The following is a 23,760-nucleotide window of genomic DNA, read 5'->3' as shown; positions in this document are numbered from 1 at the left end:
TTAATCTGATTCTTTTTTTACAGGACCTAAGTCAAGCCCAGACAGGGCTTTTTTTCTCTCTCTTTCTTTTTTTTTTTCTTTCTTGCTTTCTGTAGCAGCAGCACACTGACCAGCCATACAGTCACATTTTCCTAGCATGGGACTCAGTAGAAATAGGGATAGTAAGGCATTGCCTTCCCTCTCCACTTGCTTGTAATTTTATTGCATGAGGAAAGATGGGAGGACCTGAATATACCTTGTGGCATATTTAGGCTCTGCTTATACCCTGCTGTTGTCCTCTGGACTATAAGGCATATTTATGTACAGAACAGGTCATAGCCTGGGTAGCCTCCTGCCTCAGGAAGTGTAACTAACTATTCTGCTTGCAGAGCTTCCTTGCCTGCTTGGATTTGGGATCAGAAGTCGGTTTTCAGACATAAACCAAGGACCAGTTAATCAGTTTCCCTTTGACTGGTGGGAGAGGCACTTCAGTACCTATCCAGAGCTGAGGCCTCTGCTGTAGAATGGGAATGCTTTGGGGTTCCCATGTCTAAAGGCTAAAAGGCTCATGTTTTTCTGTAGACTTGAACATGCTGAAATATCAACCATGAAATCCACTTACATTAACCCACTGGTTAAATGCAGCTGCTTCTGACAGAGTAGATAACTCCTGATTGGAAACAGAAAGAGAGAGCAATGAGTACGTGAGTTCTAACTAGCTGTACCAAAGTACCCTTGCTGTACCTTGTGGAGTAATCTGTCTGGCACAGCTGATGTGACATGGAAAAGCAGGTTTTCAGTATGTGTGAAAGGGAGGACATTTATGTTTTTCTAATGCTGATAGGTTCTGGTAATTGGAACGGTGAGTTAACAACTCTTTTGAAAATTGGGCCATCTGATGCTTAATTAGATGTAATTAGGTGTAATTAGATGCACCTGACCTCAGTATATAATGGATACTGACCTCAGGCTAAGCATTTATTTTCTGGGAATCGAAACACAAATAATTTCTTAACTCAATGCAAAATGAATTTAAAGAAGATTTGTTTTGGTTGGTGTTTGTACAGCATCTTACATATCATCTTGCAGATGAAGAGCTTTAATTCTGCCACAGTGCTTGAAACAGAGAGAGATGATGTTATGAGCAAGGATGGCAGATAGTGCTAAGAGGCGTGTAAGATTACTGTCAATGACAGTGACAGCTGACACTTTCATTTTTCCTATACTGTTAAATGCATATTTATTTTGCCAATTTACTTGTTTCAGACTTATTTGTCTGCCAGTCTGCATGGTTTGATTGAACATGATAAATTGACCGTCTCAACTGAGACATAGCTCAAGGCAGAATTTTGGAAGAGCTGGGAGCCCATCACTCTTAGTTGGGAGGTGAGCGCTTAGCACCTACAAAGTTAGGACTGTAGGGCTGGCATTTTTTAAATTTGTCTTAAAGAAATATCCTCAGATTCCTTAGGCCCCTTTCCAAGGTATGTTTTTAAACACAACAGATCATTTCTGTATCAGGCAAGAGTCTCCAGAAAGAACACAGCCTGCAGATAGCACTGGTGGGCATCATACTTTTCCTAACTGTTTATAATGTTTTTGCTATCTGGTTAAGATCCAGTGTGAGAACCATGCAGTAGGTCTTGTATTCAGAGATGATGATTGTCTTACTTACATCTGCAGCATTTCCATAGCATGTTCTACCATCTCCTTCATAGCCCTTTGGGCACACGCACTCCCAGCCATGAGAAGGTTCAAACTGACAAGTTGCCTTTGAACCAGAAAGACAGAAAAAATATTGTGAGATACTCAGGAGGCTACTCCAGAGCAAGGATAGCCTGTAAACCCTTCCTGATTTACGTTCATATACAGACATAACCCTAGCAAAGTATCTCTTGTACCTTCTCCCATGGAACTGCTCATCCCCCTGTAGAGCAAACTCCACCAGATGAGGGCGTTAGCTCCCTCGCCTGTACTAAGTTGAGGAGTGTAAGCGCTTGCTGTGCCCTTTCTTACTTCATCCCTAGATAAACAAAGCCCCCTTCCTCTGCCTTACTAAGGTAGATCCATCCTCTGCTCCCCTGTACTTTTTGATTTAGCTCTGTCCCTGTGTCCTGCCTGCAGGCTGACTGCATGCAGCTACTGATAAAGCTGATAGATGCCCACATAGAGATGTGTGACTCAGGTAAACATCTCCACAGACTGTTGCATCCAGATTGCAGTTGCTGGCAGAGAAGCAGCATGCATTTACTCTGGGCTCGAGATAGTCCTTCTGTACCTGCGGGATTGGGAGCAGGCCTTGTGGTCTGTGCTCAGTGCATGCACCAAACTGATGAGGCTCACATAGCATTTTTGGTGGCTGTACCGCTGCTTCGAAAGCTTTGTTCTGTCTTGAGCAGAAATTGCAGGGTTGAAATAGCAAGGAAATTCTATGGTGTGTGCAGGAGGTGAGGTGTGATATTTATCTGAACGCTTTGTTCAGGGAATGACTTATTACTCACCAGATGATGGCATTTTCCATTTTGTTCCAGGCATGAGTTTATGGGTGTGCATTCAATTCCATTTCCCCGAAATCCATCTTTACACTTGCAGTCATTCTGTTGTTTCAATAAAAGACAGCGATACATTATGATGATTAAAACTGTGTACATATTCTAGACGCGACAGATTCGTCTGTTGGTGTTTCTGCATGGCTCCATGAAGTCATTCCACTGACTTGAGTGGAATGACACTGACTAATACATACAGAAGACCTTCATAGGTGACACCTGGCATGCTTACTTAACAGTATTTCCTGCTGTAATGACAGCACATAGTGAGCACAGGGAGAAGAGCAGCAGGAGGCTGCTCTGTGTGGAATTGGGTTTGTGGCTATGAGGGAGGGGAGAACTTGTGGATGAACAAGGGAAGGGTGGAAAATGCTGGCAGAGCAAAACTGCCAGAGAATGGGTGTGGAAGGTGGGAATGAATGCGAAGGGACGTACCTGGCCTGGCCCAACATAGATGCAGGTAGCATTCTCGTGGCACCCAGCCACAGAGGGCAGTAGGCAGTTGTTGATGGCTGAGCAGTCCTGTCCATCGCCTGTCCATCCCGCTTGGCAAGCACACAGGTATTCTCCTGGGCCCGTCTGTATGCACTCAGCCTGGGGAGGGTGCAGAGGCCAGACAAAATCAACTCAATTTGTACAGGCCATGGCATGCAAACCTGGAGGCCAGCAGCTGGGGCTGGGGAGGCCTGCCCACATCAACCAGCAGCAGGACCATGCTGTGATCCTTTGGTAAAAACTGACACTTGGTGCAAAGAGGTAGACCCTTGGCTATGGCAGCACAACGGGGGAGAGTTTCATCCTTTCAAAACCACAGAGCATCAAATCCCCCTTAATCCAGAGAGCTTCTGGCAGGGACCAAACGGCAAAGCTCCTGCCAACAGCCAGCCAGCATCCGATCCCAGAACAGGAAGGCAAATAAAATTCCCTGTGTGCTAATGTCTCTGGGATCAGACCTTAGGCCTGTGTACAGGGATCAGGAAATGCCAGCTGTAGGGAAAGTCCCACGTATGCAGACTTTCAAGCAGTTCCTGTGAGAGAGGTTAACAACTAAAGTAGTGCATACTCAAGTAACGAAATGAGAATATTTTAATTCTTGTAGCCACTTCTGAAATGAAGTAAAATTCCTCTTTTATCTTCACTGTGGGATAAAACAGAGCTGTGTTGCTGCTTTTTGTCAAGAATATGTCACAGCTTACCTTGGCAATTCCATGGCACTTTTCAGGACAGCTAGGTGACATCTGTCTTTAGGTCTAAGCAATAGCAATGCCACTATCAGAGAAATAACTTGAAACTGCAGTAAAAATTGTGACACTTGCTTTTTGCAAAAGTTTCAGCCAAACCTTGTTTACTGCCTGCTTTTCTGTGCTGTCAGACCCTGTGGGAAAAGCCCATACTTACATTGATATTGCAGCCACCTGGGTATAAACTAGCACAGGGATCAACTTTGCTGCAGGTCATGCCATCTCCTTCGTAGCCAGGCTTGCAAACGCAGCTATAGCGATGAAATGAGATGAGAGGAGGGGAGAGTCATTAAATGTGATAGGACAGCTGTAAAATGAAGGGATTGTTTTCCACTGTAAAGTGCTATTTATAGGCAGCTTAAAATCGGTAACCTTGGATTCACAATGCAAATAGCTTAAGTGCATACATTATGTTTTTTTTTTTTTTCCAAAATAATACGTGACTGGGTTAAGTCAAATGAGGGATCTGTTCTCTGTGTACAAGATGGGGGGTGAAATTAATTCTGTGCTAACGTGATCTCTGCAAAGGTGAGCTAATAGCTCTAAATTAATTACGAGGTGTGGTTGTTCTTTCCTTTATTGACTCAGCAAATAGCTCCCCCTGAAGTGCATGCAAGATTGAGCTCCTCTGTTTCTCTGGTCCCCCATCCCCAAGATTAAACCATACGGGAGGGAATTTCTGAAGTGCTCAGTTATGCACCATCCCACATTCTCTTTCATATGGTGACTCATTACAAATGCACTGCGGCGAGAGGCAAATGTGCTGCATGTGACAGTGAAGGTAGCATAAGCAAGTTGTAGCTGTTGTAATAACAGTTTTGTAACCAGTCCTGCCAGTCCAAGCCTGTGGCATCCAAAGTCTACTTGAACTGATTGGATCAATCTATCTATCCCCAAACCATGTGAGAGTTTCAATGTTTTTCAGCAAAGCTCAAAATCCTAATTCACTAAGGGTAGGTCAAAAATAAAGAACCCTTGTAGTTATTAGTAGGAAGGCAGCCTTCTGACAAGGGTCAGATCCATGTGCATCTATTGGATTGGTGGTAAGCATGGTGTACAGGATGGGAGCACTGCAAACTCTTAATTCCTGTCTTGTAAATGAAGATGGATGCAGTGCGTATTTATGCTTATTTGCTGCAAAGCAGTAGTTCATTGGCTGATATTTGTGTACTGCTACAAGGTGTGGTTTTGATCAAGAAAGTTGGAAAGAGCCACATCCCCATTAATATTAATTAGATGCGAGCTGCTGACTTACCTCACTGCACCATTGCTAAGCTGACAGTCTGCATGTGCGTGGCAGAGCCGTAGGGAGGGCTCGCAGGGCACAACAGGCTTATCACAGAGTTTCCCAGTGTATCCACTTCTGCATGATCCAGGAAGACAGATCCCATCACTGTCTATTCGGTTATCACACTTCCCGTAAACGCAGAGGCACTCTGCCAGAGATAAAATAAAATGTGCAGTTCAATAGTGGGAAAAGGCATCTATCCTTACATAGCAGTTCTTATAAATCAATTCTTCTTTTATTCTAGAATCTAACCTTTTGTATTTTTAGTCTCTCTTTACTGGGGGGACTTACTGTTTATTGTATCCGTGTCTTTGCAGGTGTCTTCTTTAGATAACTATTTAAAATCTATGGTGACTTTGTAGGGCACTTATCTATCAATGAAATTTAAAGTACTTCAGAGAGAGGGGGAAAAATACTGTTTTAGGCTATCAGGGCAAAAGTTTTTTCATTGCACAATTTCTGATGTAGTTTCAACAATGTAAGAAGCCTTCTGATACTGAGTCCACAATCCTACAAATTACATACTGCAGAAATGCCTGGACTAGTGCACAAAGTAGCAGCACAGACCTCCTGGCACTGCTATGGATAGGGTGAGTGCTGCTGCTAGGCATAGCAATGCCCAGTGGGCATTGTAGGTGAGGCTTTTACAATCCCAAGAAGTGCCAGTACCGGCTAGTTAAGCCAAAAGAGACTGCTTGGCCAGGACTGGAGTTTAGGCAATACCACCTCTTCTGACAGAACTCGTGTTTCATTGTTATCCATTGACTTCTAAACCTTAGAGTGAGCTGTGTTTATTGAATGACAGGCTGTTTAATGGCAAAAAGATTAAAAAAAAATATGGAGACAGGGAATATAAATATATTTGATGTCACCTGTTCTGTAGACTCTAAAATGCAGTATAGTTTGACACAGTTTATAAAAGATGACAGCTAGAACTATAAACTATTCAAAAGACCAGAAATTATTTAGCAGGGATAGTTATTAGGTGTCCCTAAACAACAATCTGTTTTCGGTTTTTCTTAGATTGCATATGTTTGTCATTGTAGGCAGATTCTGTTCTAAGTGAGCAACAGCAGAACAGCAATGAATAGATAAAATTTTCTTTTCAATTACTCATGTGAAGGAGACAGAAAGGAAAGGAACAACACAATATAAAGTGAGCAATGAGCCTTACAGAAAGCTCACTTAAGCTAGTGAGAAGATTTTTCACTGACTCTGGGCTTACGTGTATCCCTTTGAAATACGAAATGAACCTGCCCCAGAGACATCCAGCTTATCTACTAGACAGATGATTTATCTAGCAGTTACCTCCTGCCATAGTGCTACAAGGGTCCAAAGAAAAATCCCATGATCTTGAGCGGAGGAAGTGTGGCTGTACTCACTTTTGTCACACTGAGGTCCGTATTTGCCAGGGTCTGAGCAGAACTGGCAGCGTGAGCCTTGAAATGCCTCGGCACAAATGCAGGTCCCATTTCCATCCAGGCCATCCATGCACTGCAATATAAAAGAGGGGTGATCTTTATGTATAAATGGAAATAAGTGTTTATTCCTCCCCTGAGAAGACACTGTAGGCCTGTCCATACTGTACCTGTGACAGACTACTAGGAAGAATCTCAGCTTTAATGAAAAATCTTTCAGTGCAAAAGCTTTCCTTGTGCTTGTGGCAGTGTATTCTACCTTCCTTTGCAGTTTAAAAACAAGAATAGTGACCTGATTGTTCCCCTGTACTGTGCAAACTAAAAGCGTCAGAGGGTCACTTAACCTCAGCCTTGCACATGTGCTGCGTATTGGGACCAGTGAAACTGTTAATTGGAGAAGAGACTGATTCATTTTCCCTCCTCTGAATAGCTGAACCTGAAATTCACACTATCACTGAACGTAAAAGGAGTGTGCAGCTCTTGCGGAGCCCCTAATTCCTGCAATGCAGGAGTTCAGGGACTTCTGGGAGACAGTCTATCCTCTGCAGTGTTGAGTGAATGCAGGATGCTGTGCTTACCTGCCCGTTTCCTGAGCAGGGTTTGGAGAAACCTCCTGGGCATGGACTGCAGTTGGGGCCAAAGAAGCCTCTGCAACACTTCGGTTCCTGCAAAATGAAGCAAATACTGCTGCCTGTCATCTGAAATAATCCTTTGTTCCGAGCAGGACAGATGGAGCCAGAGTTACCCTGTATTTACAGGGGGACAATTAGTGGGAGACACCAGGGCTGGTATCAGGGCTGGGGCCTGCAGCAGTTTCTAAAGGAAAAAAAAAAAAAGAGATCTGCAGGAACAGGGAGATGGCATGAAATCTGTTTTCTGGGCTGACTGGAAGAGGTCAGAGTGAGCCTGGCCTCTACATCTGGGCCAGACTCTGCCATTTCAAGGTTGCTCTTCCTTGGCAGGTACTGCACAGCACATTGAAAGCACCCTTTTTTCTAGAGCCTTTGTGTGGAGGCAGAGCTCAAAAGACATCTCTCCATCTGGTTTTAGTCCTCTGGCAAAGGCCTGCTGAGGTAGCTGGCTCATAAAAGGCTTATGTTGAACCTGAACTGTGTCTGCAGTGGTTTTGTTAAACCCAGGAGGGGTATAGGCAGCCCAAAAGGGGAACAAGGCAAACCACTGCATACTCTCCATTCTCCAAATTCATCAGCATTAGATATGCATGTCCTGTCACCAGTTACGGACATATCTGCGTGCCGACTCGTGTTGTGTGTGCTTTCATATTTGCCTGCTGATGTGCAGTGCAATTTGAGTCAGTCTGTCTCCTCTGCATCTGAGATGGAGAACTCTAAGAGATATTTTACCCCCGAGAGATGCTGTGAAAGCTAGACACGCTGCTTTGATCTTCCTCCTTCCCCCATTGCATCAATATGGGATTTAAACGTTACACAGCCCTAAATGTTTTTCCTGGATGCGTTGTTTGTTCTATTCGTGAATTGGCCGCTTGAACTGCTTATGTATCAGAAATACAGAAACTGTATTAGGGAAAAAAAAAACAAACAACACTAATTTACATGTGTAATTCAAGGAAATAATTAGCAAAAGGTTTTTAAAGCTTACAGACATAGCCTATTTAGGAGCCCTGGAAGCCAGGGAAGGTGTAAACCCCTCCCATGGGCCAAAGGCTTCTATGAGGACTAGGCTTGCCAAACAGAGCAAGTGAGGCATGGTTTTTGGGATTGTTTGCCCTTCGTTGTTACCAAATAGCACGTGAAGTCCTGGGACAGGAACAGCTGGGACCGGGGATCCCACACTCTGCTGTTCTTCATGAGTGAAGCTGTATGGGACCATCACATTTTGGCTGGAAGCCTGATGTGAAAACCTCTCAGTTAGTATGAGATTGTTGCTGTCAATAACACGTGGCAACTAAAAAAAACTCATTGTGGAGGTACTGATGTAAACATGTGTTGTGGAGAGCAGTTCTTTCAGGTAGTAGAGTGAATACTGGCAAGCATTTTGCTCTCAGCCACCTGTAGAAAAGTGATATGGAAAGTACATGGACATCTCCATGTGTCTCTACTCCAAAAAGAAAGTTCACAATGCAAAAGACAACCCATTGCAAAACTTACATACATTCCACCTTAAGGAACCATAACGGTGTACCTTTGTTATTACATTGCAGTATCTAGCACAGCCAGTTTTTGGAAAGGTTGGGCCTTCAATAATGCATCTCTTCTTTAAGAAAGGCTGAAATACGCAAAAAAAAAAAAAAAAAAAAAAAAAAAAGAGAAAGAAAGAAAAAAGGAAGCATTAGTATTTCTAAGCAATGTACAGTGCTGTGATACAGTCTTAATATTGAAACATAATTTAACTGGGGAACAAAAAACCTTGTTATAATGTCACATTTTCCCATTTTTAAAATGTATTGAATTATGCATCTCTTTCATAATATGATTTTCCTTTTTACCTGTGGTTATTACTGAATATGGTATATAGGACAAACTACCAGTGAATTTTTATAACATGGGGAATAAAATTTCTGTGACAGCTAGACTCAGTTTTTAGATGTGGAGGAACATGCAGCCAGATTTGCATCTCTTAGAGGGAAGCAGATGGAAGATTTTCAGTCCATTCTGAAGCTTCTACTGCAGACAGTTACTTCTGGGAGGATGCTTAATCAAAAGGAAATTTTTAACAGATGTCTGGCCTAATTTAAATATATCCCTCCTCTATTTTTCATTTACTAACTCTCTAAGCGTAATCATAGTAATTCTCATTCCTCACCTCTCTCTTTTGCCAAACCATACCCTAAATAGATCTTTTACTTGAGAAAAAAGTCATAGCTGCTATGAAGTCTATGAAGGATCCTGCCACAGCAAAGTAATGCTGAAATTACCTGATGCCAGATCGTTGCCAAAAAGAGTTTAACTTACTGCCTGTGTTTGTATGTTTATGCAGTTCTTCATGTTACTGTCTGGTTCTTTAGCTCACTGTATTGGGAGAGCAGCAAAAAACACAGAGGAATCTACGCATTTTGTACAGTGGGGGGAATACGTCAGGAAATGTCACTTACGAGTGGCTTTGAATCCGCTGGACAGGGAGTCAATGCCTGTGAGAAACAGCTTGCACAGATACCCTAGATGGAGAGAGTAAGGATTTTCATTTGACAAGGCATTGTACCATCTACTAAGACACACTCTTATAGAAAACAGACATTGTAAATTTTAAGTATGTCTTTCCTGTGAATTTTAACTGTTATGGCATGGATCTAGAACTGAACAGCAGCTATATCTGCTGGCTCTGATATTCGCTACTTTTAAATGCTTTTAGGGGGCTGCCAGGTCTTTAAGAGAACCTGGCAGCCTCCTAAGCAGAAGACAGCCATGGTCACAAATGAATGGGTGTCCTTTGCACAATATGGTATAATACATTAATTAAGGTTGTCAGAGGATATGGTGCAGTCTATATTTAACTTCTATAAGAATTTTTATTCCTTCCTAGGAAGACCACAAATCTGTACATGCTGTCTACATATGAGACTCAACTGAAATTTGTCTTATATGTAAGCAGTGCCTCTGATGGCATTGCTCTCCCTGATCCTCAGTTCTGCTCAGCATCACCTATCACTTCCTTTCTCCACCTGGGATAGTCTCAGCCACGATGTGTACCTGCTCCTCCCTCTTCTGGAGGATGGAATTCCTCTCCCACAGCCACACCATAGGATGGGGACAGGGAAACGTGTCTGCATTTCTGTGCAATGTCTTGTTTCAGACCTCTGCCCATATTCAGCAGCAGACTAAGATACCATTTTTGCATGGAAGCATCTGAAGCACACATGCATATTCCCTGCCGCCAAGTCTGCTGTGGGAGTGAGGATCTCTGCGAGGAGGTAGAGAAGATGTCTGAGGACAACTGCTGCTCCAGTGGTCAGAGGTCATACCAAGTCAGCCCAAGAGGTCAGCCCAAGTCCCCACACTCAGCATGTGCTGAGGAGCTGGAGTGCCTCCCGCGTGCTTCGTGAAACCATGAATAAGCAGTGCTCTTGTTCAGTTAAGCTTTTAGGAGTGCTGGACACTAATGCGTCTGTAATGTTTCAACCTGTTTTGAGTCTGGCAGTTATTACCAGTATTCAGGTGCAGCTGCGTGGATATGCATGTGCTAGTGTAATAGTTCTGCCTTCAGGGATGTGCAGTTGTTGCAGATGTGTGTAACTGCCACGTCTTACAAACCTTGTCACTTCTCACTGGTACCACAAGTTGTATTTACAAGGTGGTGCTGTTGTTTTCTGAGATGATCAAGATTCAAAATGTCAGCAAAGAATAGCAAAGCCATTGCTCCATTCTGGTATTCTCCTTGGCAGTAGTGCTCTGCTTTAAAGCCCTGGATATTAAACTTTATTTTTTAACTATGCATGAAAATTTCGAAGCTGACAAAGTGCCAAACTTGAGTTTGAAGAAGCATTTTTGTGGCAGGTGTTATTTATTTTTTCTTTACATTGTTTTTCTCAGTCTTACATGAGGATTGAGCAATGCCAGAAATTGACTATAGATAGGTTTCTGGTAAGGAATTCAAATTACTGCAGTGTTCTAGGTATCAGTGCTGCTTGGTGCTCTGCCTGATTTATGGATATATTGTGCATGTGGCACTTCTGAGTCACTGCCAGAGGTAATAGTTCTTTGCTGCCAGCTCTCGTGTTTTCTTCATCAAATTTTGATGCTGTCCAGCTCTGCTGAGAATCTGTTTCGAGGCTGTGGTTCTGGGCTCTTGTAAGTTCAGCTGGTAATTGTTCTGCATTATTGTACCAGAACTATTACTGGCCCAGATACACATTTGAACTCTGTCCAGTGAGTGCTCACAAGAGCCACACTTACTGCAAACTAAAAGCTCAGTTTGATGCCTGGGCTTCTTACCAGAAACAGCAGCATCTGTGTGTTACCAAGTGTAAATGCCTGAAATGTGTTACCAAACTGAACAAGATATGTCAACTCCAACCTCAAACATTCTGTGACTCTTTGAAATCCAATCACTGAAATACAGAATAGTTTTATAAATCCTAATTTGAAGAAAACTGGCAGAAAGTAGAGCTAGGAGAAGTCTTGGCTTCTGAAAATCACAGATTTCTCATATACTGATATTAAATCAGGTATTTTAACTTGATTCCTTTTCCTACATAGTTAGTAGAAATTGAAATATGGATCTTAAGTAGATTTCCTGGGAACTTGTCATTGCTTAAGGTGCACTTGTATGCACAAGTGGGATGCAAGAACTGGTGGAGAATGCTTGACCAGAGACAACATATTTAAAGGACTAGTGCAGGAACTAGATAAATCTTAATGATATTGGGTGTACTCAAATGAGTGCCCTGTTTGCAAATTATCTGTGCTGCACTGCTAACCAGGTGGCTATATTTCATTGGTATGCCGATTTTCCATTTTTTTATGCATGTTACATGGAGTAGTTGAAAGCTATTGATTTTTTGATTTTTTTTTTTTTTTTTGTAATTCCCTTACCATTGTGATTTGACTTCTTGTCTCATCACACCGATGTGGTAGAATTGGAATGATGGTGGGTGGGATAAGAACTCCTGCAAGGGTATGAATGCGACCATTTTTTGCAACAATGTCTGTTTCTTCCATTTCTTCTCCGCTCACCAAGACTTGTCCCTATAAAACAATAAATTATTATTAATATAGCTTCTCATTTTCTGATAATTTCATTTTTTTTGTAGTCATATTTCTCACTTTTAATCGTAAAATTAATCATTTACTCTAGATTTTTTTACCATTTAGTAATGCAAGAAGGATGCCTAAATTGTCCATTTTCTTTGGTATCTATTTGGTCTATGGCAGAGGCCTCTAACATTTCCCTCTTAATCTGCATTGTTATCCTGTGGAGCTGGTGACTAAAAGACTGGCCAATAGGAAGACCACTGATGGCTCCAGGACCCTGGTAAAAGCAGACAGCCTTAGGTTCTGTGGTGCCCTCTTTGACAACGGAGCAAAGTGGAATTTTCTCTAGAATGTTCACATTTTGGCTAAAATATGCAAAGAACAGAAGGGAATTCAATATACTGAGAAGTCTGCTTCAGCAACAGCACTAACTGGCAAAGTAACACTTTTTAAAAGTGCTCACTGTGTTCATCAGGATCAGAGAATATAGTGTTAAAAGGAATGAAAAATATCTATATACACACTGAGAAGTCTTTAAAATAATTCCAAAAACTGGACAGAGCATAAATAAGGACCATTCCTGTACTGGGGATAATCATAAGAAAAGACTGCAGGTTGTCCTTACGTACCAGTCATTTGCCCTATACCCTTTACAGTACTAGTCTCTAGCAGTTTCTGGGTATGGCAGGCTGGAAATTTCTGCCTCATTACAGCAAGTAATTTCTCTGATGTTCCTCCCAGCCTCCCTGTTTCCCCTCCACATAAAAACAGCTGCCAAGCTCAGAGGGAGCTGGTCACAGGCGAAAGCTGCCTTGGACTTACAGTGCTGGTCCTGTTAAAGTGAAGGAACTGCTTCGCCATGCTTCGGATGTGCTCTATTGAGATGAGGCTGGCAGCCTCTAGCTGAAATGAATATAAGTTGATTAAAATAAATGTAACATCATTATTCTTTTCAAGTCCAGATGGATTTCACAAGAAAGAACACCTTTATCTTTGGGGTGAGCAAATTACTGTATTTTTTTTTCTAGCCCTGTGGGCAGCCTTGCATTGGCTAAACTGTTAGCATAATGAAGTTAGAATAATTATTTTAAACTTCAGCTGAGCTTGCTGCATCTGAACAGCTTGTTGCTCAAAAGTACATTAATATTCCCTCTTATCTATAGCATTCAGTTTAAGTAAAGCTATTGCCTCTCCCTAAAAATAGCCCTGTTTGCATCCTTAGACTGTCATGGAAATGGCAGTGCTGATATCCCGTGAAGGGGTGTGTGGGTCTTGTGCTGTGGACAGGGGGTGACTTTTGCCTTGGGCCCTGTCCGTGAGGATTCATGAGCATGTTCTTCCTTCCTCAAAGCAGGGGCTGAGGTGGGAATGAACTTCACCCTCTTCCAGCTTCAGTTGGTGGTGGGGTTGCTGGCTTCTGCTTTTTTGCTTTTTGTTTCCAGCACAGAAAGGAATAGAAATACAGGGAACTTTTTTAGAAGATAACAAAACCACCCCTCTCTGATAAATGGAAGACAGATGCTAATCTTTGGCAGAACTGGATCAGAGAGTGCTTTATTTCAATAGCAAGTCTTCTCTTCCTGCTAATCCTTCCTGCAGCCCTACTAGGCTGACAGCACCCCCAACCCGTTCAGGATGCCTTTGTGCATGTGTGTGTGTGTGTATATACATACATACATACATATATATATATATATATATAGCATATATATATATATATATTTATATACTTATATTTTACTGCATGGGCCAAGTCTCTCAATATACCAAAAGGTATATTTAAAAGTAGAAATAGTTCCATGCATGGAACACATTAGTGTTACACAACGTTTTTTATTTGCCATGATTTGAGAACTACCCCATGTCTCCTGCCAGGGTTTTACTTAGATTGGTAGGCCTGGGGTAGAAGGTTTGTGTTGTCTGTTAGGGGCCTTTAGGTGTGACTGCCCTTAGCAAAAGCACTGTTGCCCTCCTTTGAAGCCTTGCTGTGGGGTGCACTGAGTGTATGTCATTTTTTGAAAACCACTGCCTTCAGAGTGGCAAAAGATCTGAAAATGCTGTTAATGCCCCTGAGCCAGTAAATCATCCACACTCACCTCGGCATTGGAAACAATGTGGTATCGGACTAGCTCCAGCAGCTTCCATGAACCCTGCAAAAACAAGAAAGAGGATTTCTTAGCCCAGCATGACTAAGGCAAACACAACCTGGCCCATGAGAGGGCATGGGCATGAGGTCACCAGCTGAAGCTGGAAAACTTCTGAGTCAGTGGTGGTGCTCAGTGCATGGCACGTGTCCTGACAGTCCATGCCCTTGTCCCCCTGTCTTTTTTTTTTTTTTTCTTTTTCAACGTGGGCCTTTCACATGCTACAAGCCATCCCTGGTTTCCCCAGAAGCACTCCCTCCTCTCAGCCCTCATCGAATTGTGTGTCCACTGGCAGAGGCAGGGGATACCCAGGGGACATGACACTGAGGTCTTTCTACCAGTAGCAACCCCAATTGATAGGGCCCCTGTGGCACCTGCACCCGTTGATCATTCCCAACAGGGGTGACGCCTCCTATGGCAGAGTTTGGGTCTTTGCCAGGCAGCCATCAGGGCTGGGCTGTCAGGACAACAGCAAGTGAGCAGGGACCTGGTGTGGGGGCCTTGGCATCACTTCATATGATGGTAGGCCCCACATCTTATTCCTCTGTAGTATATTCCTGATCTTTGTTAGATAGCTTAAGCCTTGATCTCCTTAAGTTAAATGAATGCTAAAGCTGGAATACTACATATGTGTGCATCTACTTTATATTCCACTCACATACCTACTTAGAACAATTTGCTCTATAGAAAGTCTGTACCTCTGCAGAAAGCAGGTAATCCATAGCCTCAGCTTTTATATTATTCAGAGCTCCATTACTTGGAATGAAGACTGTGTAAGGTCTGTTCTCCTGCTGTAAATCCATTCCCAGGCCAGTTTTCTGTTTTGGTTTACAAATAAAAGTGAAATTACATATTAATTTTGGAAAACATCCTGAAATAATTGTATGGTTGTATGGAATTGCTTTTCTGAATCCTTACCTCTATCAAAGATGTGAATTGGCTGTATTTTTCATTATCTTGAAGCACTGACATTATGGTTTCCTAAAATAAGATGCACATCAGATTTATTTTAGTTGGGTTACTTAAAACAAATGGCAGTTCTTATAAGACAGTTTTTGAATTACTGTATGGCTCTCAGTTATTAGAGATCTGAATATACTTGTGTCTTCGTGTGGTTTGTGTGGATGTGCTGTTTGGAAACAACTGAGGTGGTACGGTCTTCTAGTCTTCATGCAATGCTGGCTTAGAGTTAGAGTTTGTCATTGTTCTGAAATACTGTGTGGGCACAGAACATATAAATGTGTGTGTTATTATTTGTGCATTCTCAATGAAAAAGGGCAGAGGGAGAAAATATTCACAAAAACAGCACGTAAATGGTGAACACTAAGCTGGGCACTAAAAATCCCAAAGCATCCCAAATTATAAGTTTTTGTAATTTTAGCCTTTGGGGTGTCTGTGTGTGTGTGCTGGTTTGAATACAAGTTTTGCCTGGAATCTGTCCAAGTGTTCCTTGTTCTAGGTTGTTCTATTCAGTGAAATGTACTGATTATGAATGAACAGCTCAAATGCAGTGAGTACAACCGTGTCTATGGACCAGCTTGGCAGAAGAGCAAGTATCTGTCTGCCTTAGAAACTGCATTGCTACTTTCCACCTTGAATGTTGTTTCTCTGAGTTGATGCGCATTGTCTCAGTAGTTTGTCTAGCTGCTGTCAGTCACACTCCTTTGCATTAAATGAACGTAAAACTGTTGTAAAAGTAAGTCCAACGCTGTATGTGTATAGCATACGTCTCACCTCTTTGTTGCTTTCAAATGTTGGCTCTATGTTGTCCACGGATTTGTCAACAATGTGCAAAATTCCATTGGAAGCAATAATATCACCCTGTAAAAGTTTTCCTTTCCTCTTTCCCCCCTGGATTCTAATTCTTAGTTGATTATCCTGAAAGAAGACAGACAGTCAGTAGTGAGCTCTTTTTCGTGGAATGACAACAGGTGGAGTATGCATGTTGAATAATATCTAACAGCTGCTTCCATCGCCAACATCTGGGCCATTTAAATCTGGGGAGGCTAAAGGTTGCTTCCAATGCCTATCAAGGAAATGGAAAACAATCCTTTGAATTTGGATTGGGACTATGTTATTTTGTTTCAGAACAGCAAATTTGGCAGAGAAGCAGGTATGGGGGAGTGACCTGCTAGCAGCATACCTGAGAGAACTCTGATGACTCTTACTAATAAAAATCTGGGAGGAAATGATTTAAAATGTGATTGCAGTGAATGGGTCAACTCCCGTAATCTTAAGGGACTACAAACCATTTCCTTATATTATATGTGTATTTAAAACAACAAAATGTTGCTGATTGTGCACTGTTCTGAAGCCTGCAGGAAGCTAGCAAGCCTCAGACAGCAATAATATTTTCCTGTTACAAATGGAATGCATGCTCATTAAAGAAATACAATAGATCTCGTTTCTTAGATGTCACTGATTTACTAGAAAACATGAGAAGTACTTTATTTTAGCCCTTACACAGGCTCAAGCCATTAACAGATATTTAGTGGACCAAGAACAATAGCTCTTGAAAAATCTAATAAAATCTGTTATAGCAGCTGTAGAGAATACATTTTTGAAACCGTGGCATCAGACTGCCCTAATGTTTGCTAACATCAAACAGACAGGGTTGTGTTGAACTTTACCCCACATTTTTCATGATAAATTGCCATGTGAATTTTATTTGTGTTGAAGACTTCTATTTCCTGCATTGTTCAAAGGATGCCCAGGCTGATACTCAGTGGAAGGTGGGATCTACATTGCAGTCAGTGCTTGCTCTGTGTGAGCTGAACACAGCGTTTCCAACATAAGCTCTGAGCTTTTACCTTCCCACACCACCTCGCAGTTTTTGTGCTCTTTTAATGCCCCCTTTAGCTCTGATGGCTAAAACATCCCCTCTAGCTCTGTTGGCTATGTCTGCAGATTTAAGATGACTTAAGATGAGCTGTATTACTCTACATTTTAGAGCTGTAGTTACTCAGCAATGATGCAATTCTAAAACTAACTTCTGTTTTCACTGATTTTGTTGCCAGTGAGGTTTTAAGTTTCTGCAGCCTGATGCCTCACAGAGGAAAGATGTTTTATACTGATGTTTTGAATTAAACATCAATTAGACGTTTTGAATTAAAACCATGAAGTCGTATCCTTGCTGGAAGGTCACTTACCTTTTCTCCTCTTGATATCTCTCCTGACTTGCCAGTCAAAGTATATATTACATTAGTATTATTCAAGCTACTGGTATCCAATTGACCAGCAATTATATGGAGTTTCACAAAGTACTGTGCTTTCAGTTTATTGCTCAGAAGGTCCTTTATCTAGAAAAAGAGAAGAAAAGAGATGTATTTCAATACAGGATTCATCTTAAATAAATAAATAAAATCATAGTGTTTTTTTCCTCCAACTGTTAAATTCTGAAATGATATATTTTCTTCTGAAGTGAGGTGATAGTCTGAACAAAGTAAAGGTCTCTTGGTTTCAGTTCAGATCCCATTCCTATGTACCTGTGTGTGTGATAAGTAGTGCTTCCAAGAGTTGTCCTGACCTTTGGTGGAAGGTCCTGTATGTTAAGCCCTTTAAAATGAGGTTACTTTTTTGTTGTTGATGTTTTGTTTTGTTTTGTTTTTTAAACAAACAAACAAGCAGAAAAACAAACTACAAACAAACAAAAAAACACCACCAAACCACTCCACCAGCAAAAGCACTTCTAAAAAAAATCACTCTTATACAAAGGGTTACTTTTAGGTCTTCCTGTAGAAAATTCAGCTCGTAATTCAAGTGAAAAACCTTCAAACATATACATGGGACAATCCAAAATTTACTTAAAACATGACTGCATTCTACTCCGATTCAACAAGCTATTTTGCTTTTATTTCAAATAGTGAAAAGACAGTCTCTGGTCTACAGACTTGAATGGTATGCAAGAAGTATACTAGAGCAAACAGTTCTGAATCTGTTGAATCAAGGTGCTTTCAATGCAGATTAGATTTCTGAACGAGCTAAATCTCTCTCATTCAAAACCCTTGTTGTTTACTTACATTGATACCTTTGAGTCCCCTGTTTGTTGGTACAAGCACGGTAAATGGTCCCAGGTTACTCAATGGCCATTCATAGACATTTTCTTAGAAAGAGAGGAGAAAAAAAGATAATTGAGTGTTGAAAAGCTCATTAAAGGAAGGAACTCTATATGCTGTGTGAGGTATGAAATGGCAGAACAAGCAAGTATAGTATCTGTGATTACGAAATGTTAATTTAAGATTCTAGAAGATGAACTGTTGAAAGACAGTGGAATGTTAATCCAGGTGCTGCTGCGTATTAAACCCAGGATGAGGCAAAATACTCAGAATGCTTTTAGTACCCTGGATTCCATGGCATGCAAGCCATGGTGATGGCCACGAAAAAAGCACTGCTTTAGAGCTGTGCTTTTGCAGGGAAATGTCTTCCTGATTTAAATCAATTCGGGCTTCATGTGATAAGGGATATGTGGTTGACAACCTGCTGGTAATGCAAATATCAGCAAATACATAGCTGGAAATAAAAGCTGATGCACTGCAAGTTAATTAGCTTGCTTGCTACCCAGATGGAATTTCCACTTCCAAGACAGCCAGAGAAGACTACTGAGTCTGTATCTGAAGCCAATAAATATTTCTAATAATCAGTTCTCTTCTCAGAGTTTTGAAATTAGAAGTGGGGAAAAAAAAAAGCATCTTTATAGTCATTATGAGTATGTTGTACCACAGGATATATCTTAAAATTAATACGCTGTCTGGACTATTCTGCTTTATATTCTTAGTTTTTGAAAGACATTAATGTGGAGTGAATATACCGCAAAATAACCTATGCAGTTAATGTGTCTTTATAGTTGCTGGCTGGTGAATCATATGGCACATTTAAGTCCAAAATTTAACTGAATATCATAACATTTGGATTGTTGTTGACAAATGGTGGCACTCAGCATGCCACGCACTTTTCAGACATGGAAGGAGAAAAGCAGAAAAATTTCAACTTAGCTCTCAGTGCTGAGGCAATGGATTACTGTTTTCAGTGCTAAATATAAAGGCAATTGCCATTTTTTTTCCTTGGCCAGCTATGTAGGATTCTTACTCTATTCTTGTTGGTAATTGAGGGCCTTTTTTTCTTAGTTGCTGGGCTCAGTGAGAAGAACTAAGCAAATTATATTAAACAGGAGGGATTTCTTCATATTTGTAAATCTAATTCCAAAATCCATTTTGATTCTAGCAGTGTTTGTTCCTGGCTCAAATTTTTGACACTGCAAAGATAAAGATCTGGTGGTAAAGATAGTTCTGTTCTCTTCACAGGGTGGCTGCAATAACTGCTGAAGGCTGGACTCATTTCTTTGGACACCTCTTTGCTATTGTGCCACAATTGTAAACAGATATGAACATCTTTGAGGAGGGTGAGTCATCTAGCTAGCTAAAAGAATCCTTTAATTTTTTTCCCTATACTTTTTTACCATTTTATTTCAGAGTTCACAAATAATTTGCCTTTAATTTCCCAAGAAAAGCTCTGTGTACAAATGCATGTTTTCAAAACCTTTGTCCTGCCATCAGAAATTCCTTCTGCTGCCACCATCCTTCCTGCTTAGTGCTTTCTGGGATATTTCCTTCTCTTGCTCTCCTGTTGCATTTCTAAACCTCATAAATACCAAGGATTTGCAGCTCATCTGATTATAGGATTGAATTTGTCCTGAATAATAAAATTCAGCTACAAAGAAAGTATTTGGATCTGCCTTGGAAATGGATTTTACATTATGATCTAATTTAAGTAGTTAACACCTTTCCCCCCATTTCTTGAATTTCATCATTTTTATCTGATATGTTATCACTGCTTTGTACAATTAGATGATATGCAGGACAATGACAGCTTTGGGTGTTATGGCATGATGGATATAACTTTATTATTAGATAGTGTGGGATATATGAGTTTTAAATTTAAAATTAAATACCAAAATGTGCTAAAACGTGGCTGAAGAATTTGCTTCTCTATGCCTTACTATGTTATTAAAATTCTTTCCTAAAACAAGGGTAACAAAACAGATTAAATTTATGTTAGAAAATGTCAATGCACTGAGTTTGAAACACTCCTTTGAGGGGGATTATGGTTTAGCAGGAATTTTGTTGAATACAAGCAAAATTTCTGATGGAGAAATGGCTGCTCTGCAGCTGGCAGTCCTATCCTGCAGCTCTGCAGGACATCTCAGGTGCTTTGGTGGTGGACATCTCATCCGTGAGCCATAATGGGCTCCACCTCTCTCTGCAGACAATTTAGAAACCTGAAGACCTCTGTCCCCCAGCTGTGGCCAAGGTGCTCTAGGGTGGATCAGAAGGGAGGTCCTGAGGGTGACAAAGACTGGATAGTGATGGTTTCTTCCCCTCTCCTCTCTACTCTTTCCTGGTGAAAGCAATGCCAGTGTTGATGGCTGGGGACTGGAAAAGAGGGACCCAGGTGGTAACTGTGATGTTTTGGTGGATTCCTGTGCTTTGTTCTCTATCAAATATCAGTTATCCAAAGCAATGGGGCTAGGGATGGAGAGGATTTTATCCTATGGGGCAAAACCCACTGGTCATACCAAATCATGTGTGAGGGATCATGGGAGCATATTTAGCACTTCTGCTTGGAAATTTTTGGAGATTGCTTAACATGGTGAGCAAAGGCAGCTCTAAGTGGCCAGAGGGAGCCTGTGGTGGGCAGTGTGCACTGTGTCATGCCATTGGTGGCACGATCCTGCTGCCAGGGAAGTGGTGAGGAAGACAGGGCAGGAGGTGACCGTGTGCTCACTTACCCATGAGTGATAAGGCAGATGTCAGCTTGCCTTGCCACCGTCCTCCCACTTCGGTGTTCAGGTCTTGGAGGCGCTCCATGATGCTTCCGTAGCACACAAACCCATTCCCCACAAAGCCCCTCTGGCATGTACACCTGTGAAGGGATTGTCACTTCAGCTGTGTGTTAATGCACTGTGGGTTCAGTAAGCTAAGCACGCTCCAGGTGTTATTAACTACTTCTCTGAAGGCTTATTCAGGAACAATAATTCATTTTAGTTTTGCATCTTTCCTTCAGCATGCTGTAAGGTAACAGTTGGTAGTGGGATAGTGTATGCATTTTGTCATTTAGTGGGTAATGATATTAATTGTTTTTTTCATCACTTGGCTAGCTGTAAATTTCCCTTGCTCATGTAGCCACTTCTGTGGCTTACATCAAACCTTGACTCAGCAGTGTGATGAATGTGAAACTGCATTACTTTGCAGTAAGAGTGCCCTTAAATCCCAGCTATTTAAAGAATTATAGCTGTGTGAGCAGTGGCTCAGTGTGTTATATGTGCAGGTGTGTAGGGAAGCGTGGTGGCCACTTGCCTGACATGATGTCCTTCTGTCAGCTGGGCAGTGGTGTGTTGGTGGTGTCTGTCTTGCAGGGCCTTTTTGACAAGGGGCTCTGGCTACGTGATGCCCTTGGCCATGGTGCAGTGTGTGGCCTCACATCCCCTTTGGGGTTCCTGAACGTGGTGGTCACTGAAGCCCAGCAAGCCATGGAGCCTGCCTGCCCATGGGCAAGGAGAGGCTGTGGTGGAACGGTGTGAGGTGTCATCCCCACAGCAGTGGGGAGGTGATGGAAAGCTTTAAGCCTCCAGTCAGTCCTGGTGGCTTGGCAGGAGTAATGGTGGTTACATATAAAGGGGGTGGTGGCAGCTCATTGATCCCTGTGATAGATGTAAGCACCTGTCTGGTAGAAAAGATGTGGCAGGGGTGTCAGTCCTTTCAATAAAGCAAAGTGGTTGAGTGTGTTAACGATGACTTTTAAGCAACACAACCATTTTGGGCAATGGCACTGGTATTTTAACATTATCTTTCTTCTGAAACTGCAGAAGCATAAAACCTCGTGCTTTTTCCGATGTATAATTTGTGCTGCTGCTGTGTCTGTACTGGCAAAAGCACGTCATCTGTGACACCCTGGCTGTCCCATGGGGATGCCAGCCTGTGAGTGGTGTCAGTGATGCGTGGTAGACCCAGTCCTATGTACTTCCAGGGCGGCCTTGGGTTGTGCTGCCCAGATGAGTGATGGGCAAAACCTTGAGAAGGGCTCAACAGCCTTGCTGCCTGGAGGTGGCTGTGTTTAAGGTAATGCGTTGCAGCCAAGGCAAAATCAAAAGGAAATTTATGGAAAAGCAACCCTGAGTGTCAGTCTGTCATTTTCCGTCTCATAAGGGAGGAAATACATGAAAATTGGACTTAAAAGCCATGAAAGGCTCAGTGTTCAAGAGAGGTGGGGAAGAAATTGTTGGTTGTTGACAGGGTTGACGCGTGCTTGTATTAGGTGCTGATGGGTACAAGTGGTTGTGATTTTCAACAAGCAACTGACCTTGTATGTGCCTCGACCTTGTGTCAGCCTGGCTATGGACAAGGAGAGGTGGTCAGTACTTTCTGAAAATCTGGCCTGCCTCAGAGTGAGCAGCTACCAACACCTGCAGTTTTTGCCAGTCAGCAATTTCTGTTGCACCCTTCAGAAATGCTGCACCTAGGGGATGAGCTGGAAGTGTCAGCTCTGTGATTTACTCATCTCCAGGGCTAAAATTAAAGCAGGCACTTGTCAACATGTAGCACGCACAGAAAGAAATTCTAACTATATTTAGGAGGCTAAACAACTATATTTGGCTAAACAACTGTGTTGCCAAACGTTGGCTTTTAATAATGCTTTTCCTAATCAAGTCTCCAGCATGTTCAGTATTTATGTAAGCCCTATCCATAATGACACATCCATGTGGACTTTTTAATTATTATTATTTTTAGTATCATTAGGTATCAAACATTATTCCACACATCTGAAAAATCTCCTTTATATAACTAATGACCTAACCATTTCCATGTGCTGGCTGTTACGTACACAGATTTGCCAATCACAGAAGTATCAACCTGATGCCAAGTTAACTCCTGTTTGCTATGTTAGTTCTCATGTCTGGATGGAAAGTGTCTTTACCATAGCTTTTCTTGATGATAGCAATCTTACTCTAAAATCTCCACAGTCTCTGGAAACTGATGAGGTTGCGTATAGACTCAGGGGGATATAAGCTAGGATTTTGGCCAGGAGGCTCAAGTTTTGATTCTTTCTGGTCATGGGTAAAAATAGCAGCCTAGAAGCATTGTAAATTGTTAGAATGAAACTTGGACGGTGAGCCACCTTCTTTTTAAGGGGATCTCTTGGGTAGAGGGTAAGACTGGGGCCCTGATGAAGGGTTTGGGGCTGGGAGGTAGAAACAATTCCTCCTTGGGGTTGACCCCTTTCTTCTGTGGTGGTGGAAACTGATGGGGTAAATATCACTGTACTGATGTACGTAGTCGCCTTTGCTTCTGAGTGGAGAAGGAAAACCTGAGGCCTTAAAGAAGCTGAGGAACAGTTTAATAGAAAAAAGAACCCCCCCCTTGAAATACTGAACAAATTAGATCAAGGTTTCAAAATAAATCTCTCTTTTTCAGCAAAC

At 41.9% G+C, this 23,760-nt stretch overlaps 1 protein-coding gene and 1 long non-coding RNA gene across 2 annotated transcripts in view; one reads left to right on the top strand and one right to left on the bottom strand.

Moving 5' to 3' along the window:
* Window positions 1-23,760, top strand: part of LOC137846286 (uncharacterized) — a 176,769-nt gene that overhangs the window by 5,254 nt on the left and 147,755 nt on the right. Inside the window, exon 2 of the long non-coding RNA XR_011090437.1 lies at window positions 19,589-19,686. This is a non-coding gene — a long non-coding RNA (uncharacterized lncRNA). The remainder of the gene's footprint in view (window positions 1-19,588; window positions 19,687-23,760) is intronic.
* STAB2 (stabilin 2) overlaps window positions 1-23,760 on the bottom strand; it is an 87,161-nt gene that overhangs the window by 43,153 nt on the left and 20,248 nt on the right. Inside the window, exons 10-28 of the mRNA XM_068664148.1 lie at window positions 21,073-21,206; window positions 18,308-18,390; window positions 17,438-17,587; window positions 16,023-16,166; window positions 15,207-15,269; window positions 14,987-15,106; window positions 14,241-14,294; window positions 12,967-13,047; window positions 11,986-12,138; window positions 9,549-9,611; window positions 8,639-8,722; window positions 7,054-7,140; window positions 6,440-6,551; window positions 5,025-5,205; window positions 3,927-4,020; window positions 2,964-3,122; window positions 2,481-2,576; window positions 1,655-1,750; window positions 602-649 (exon numbers count right to left, since the gene is read on the bottom strand). Of these exons, the coding sequence (XP_068520249.1) occupies window positions 602-649; window positions 1,655-1,750; window positions 2,481-2,576; window positions 2,964-3,122; window positions 3,927-4,020; window positions 5,025-5,205; window positions 6,440-6,551; window positions 7,054-7,140; window positions 8,639-8,722; window positions 9,549-9,611; window positions 11,986-12,138; window positions 12,967-13,047; window positions 14,241-14,294; window positions 14,987-15,106; window positions 15,207-15,269; window positions 16,023-16,166; window positions 17,438-17,587; window positions 18,308-18,390; window positions 21,073-21,206 (2,002 nt within the window). The remainder of the gene's footprint in view (window positions 1-601; window positions 650-1,654; window positions 1,751-2,480; window positions 2,577-2,963; window positions 3,123-3,926; window positions 4,021-5,024; window positions 5,206-6,439; window positions 6,552-7,053; window positions 7,141-8,638; window positions 8,723-9,548; window positions 9,612-11,985; window positions 12,139-12,966; window positions 13,048-14,240; window positions 14,295-14,986; window positions 15,107-15,206; window positions 15,270-16,022; window positions 16,167-17,437; window positions 17,588-18,307; window positions 18,391-21,072; window positions 21,207-23,760) is intronic.

Source organism: Anas acuta, chromosome 1 (genome assembly GCF_963932015.1).
Source record: "Anas acuta chromosome 1, bAnaAcu1.1, whole genome shotgun sequence".
NCBI lineage: Eukaryota > Metazoa > Chordata > Aves > Anseriformes > Anatidae > Anas > Anas acuta.
Note: the sequence above shows the minus strand (reverse complement) of the source record. Positions and strands in the feature narration are given on the sequence as shown.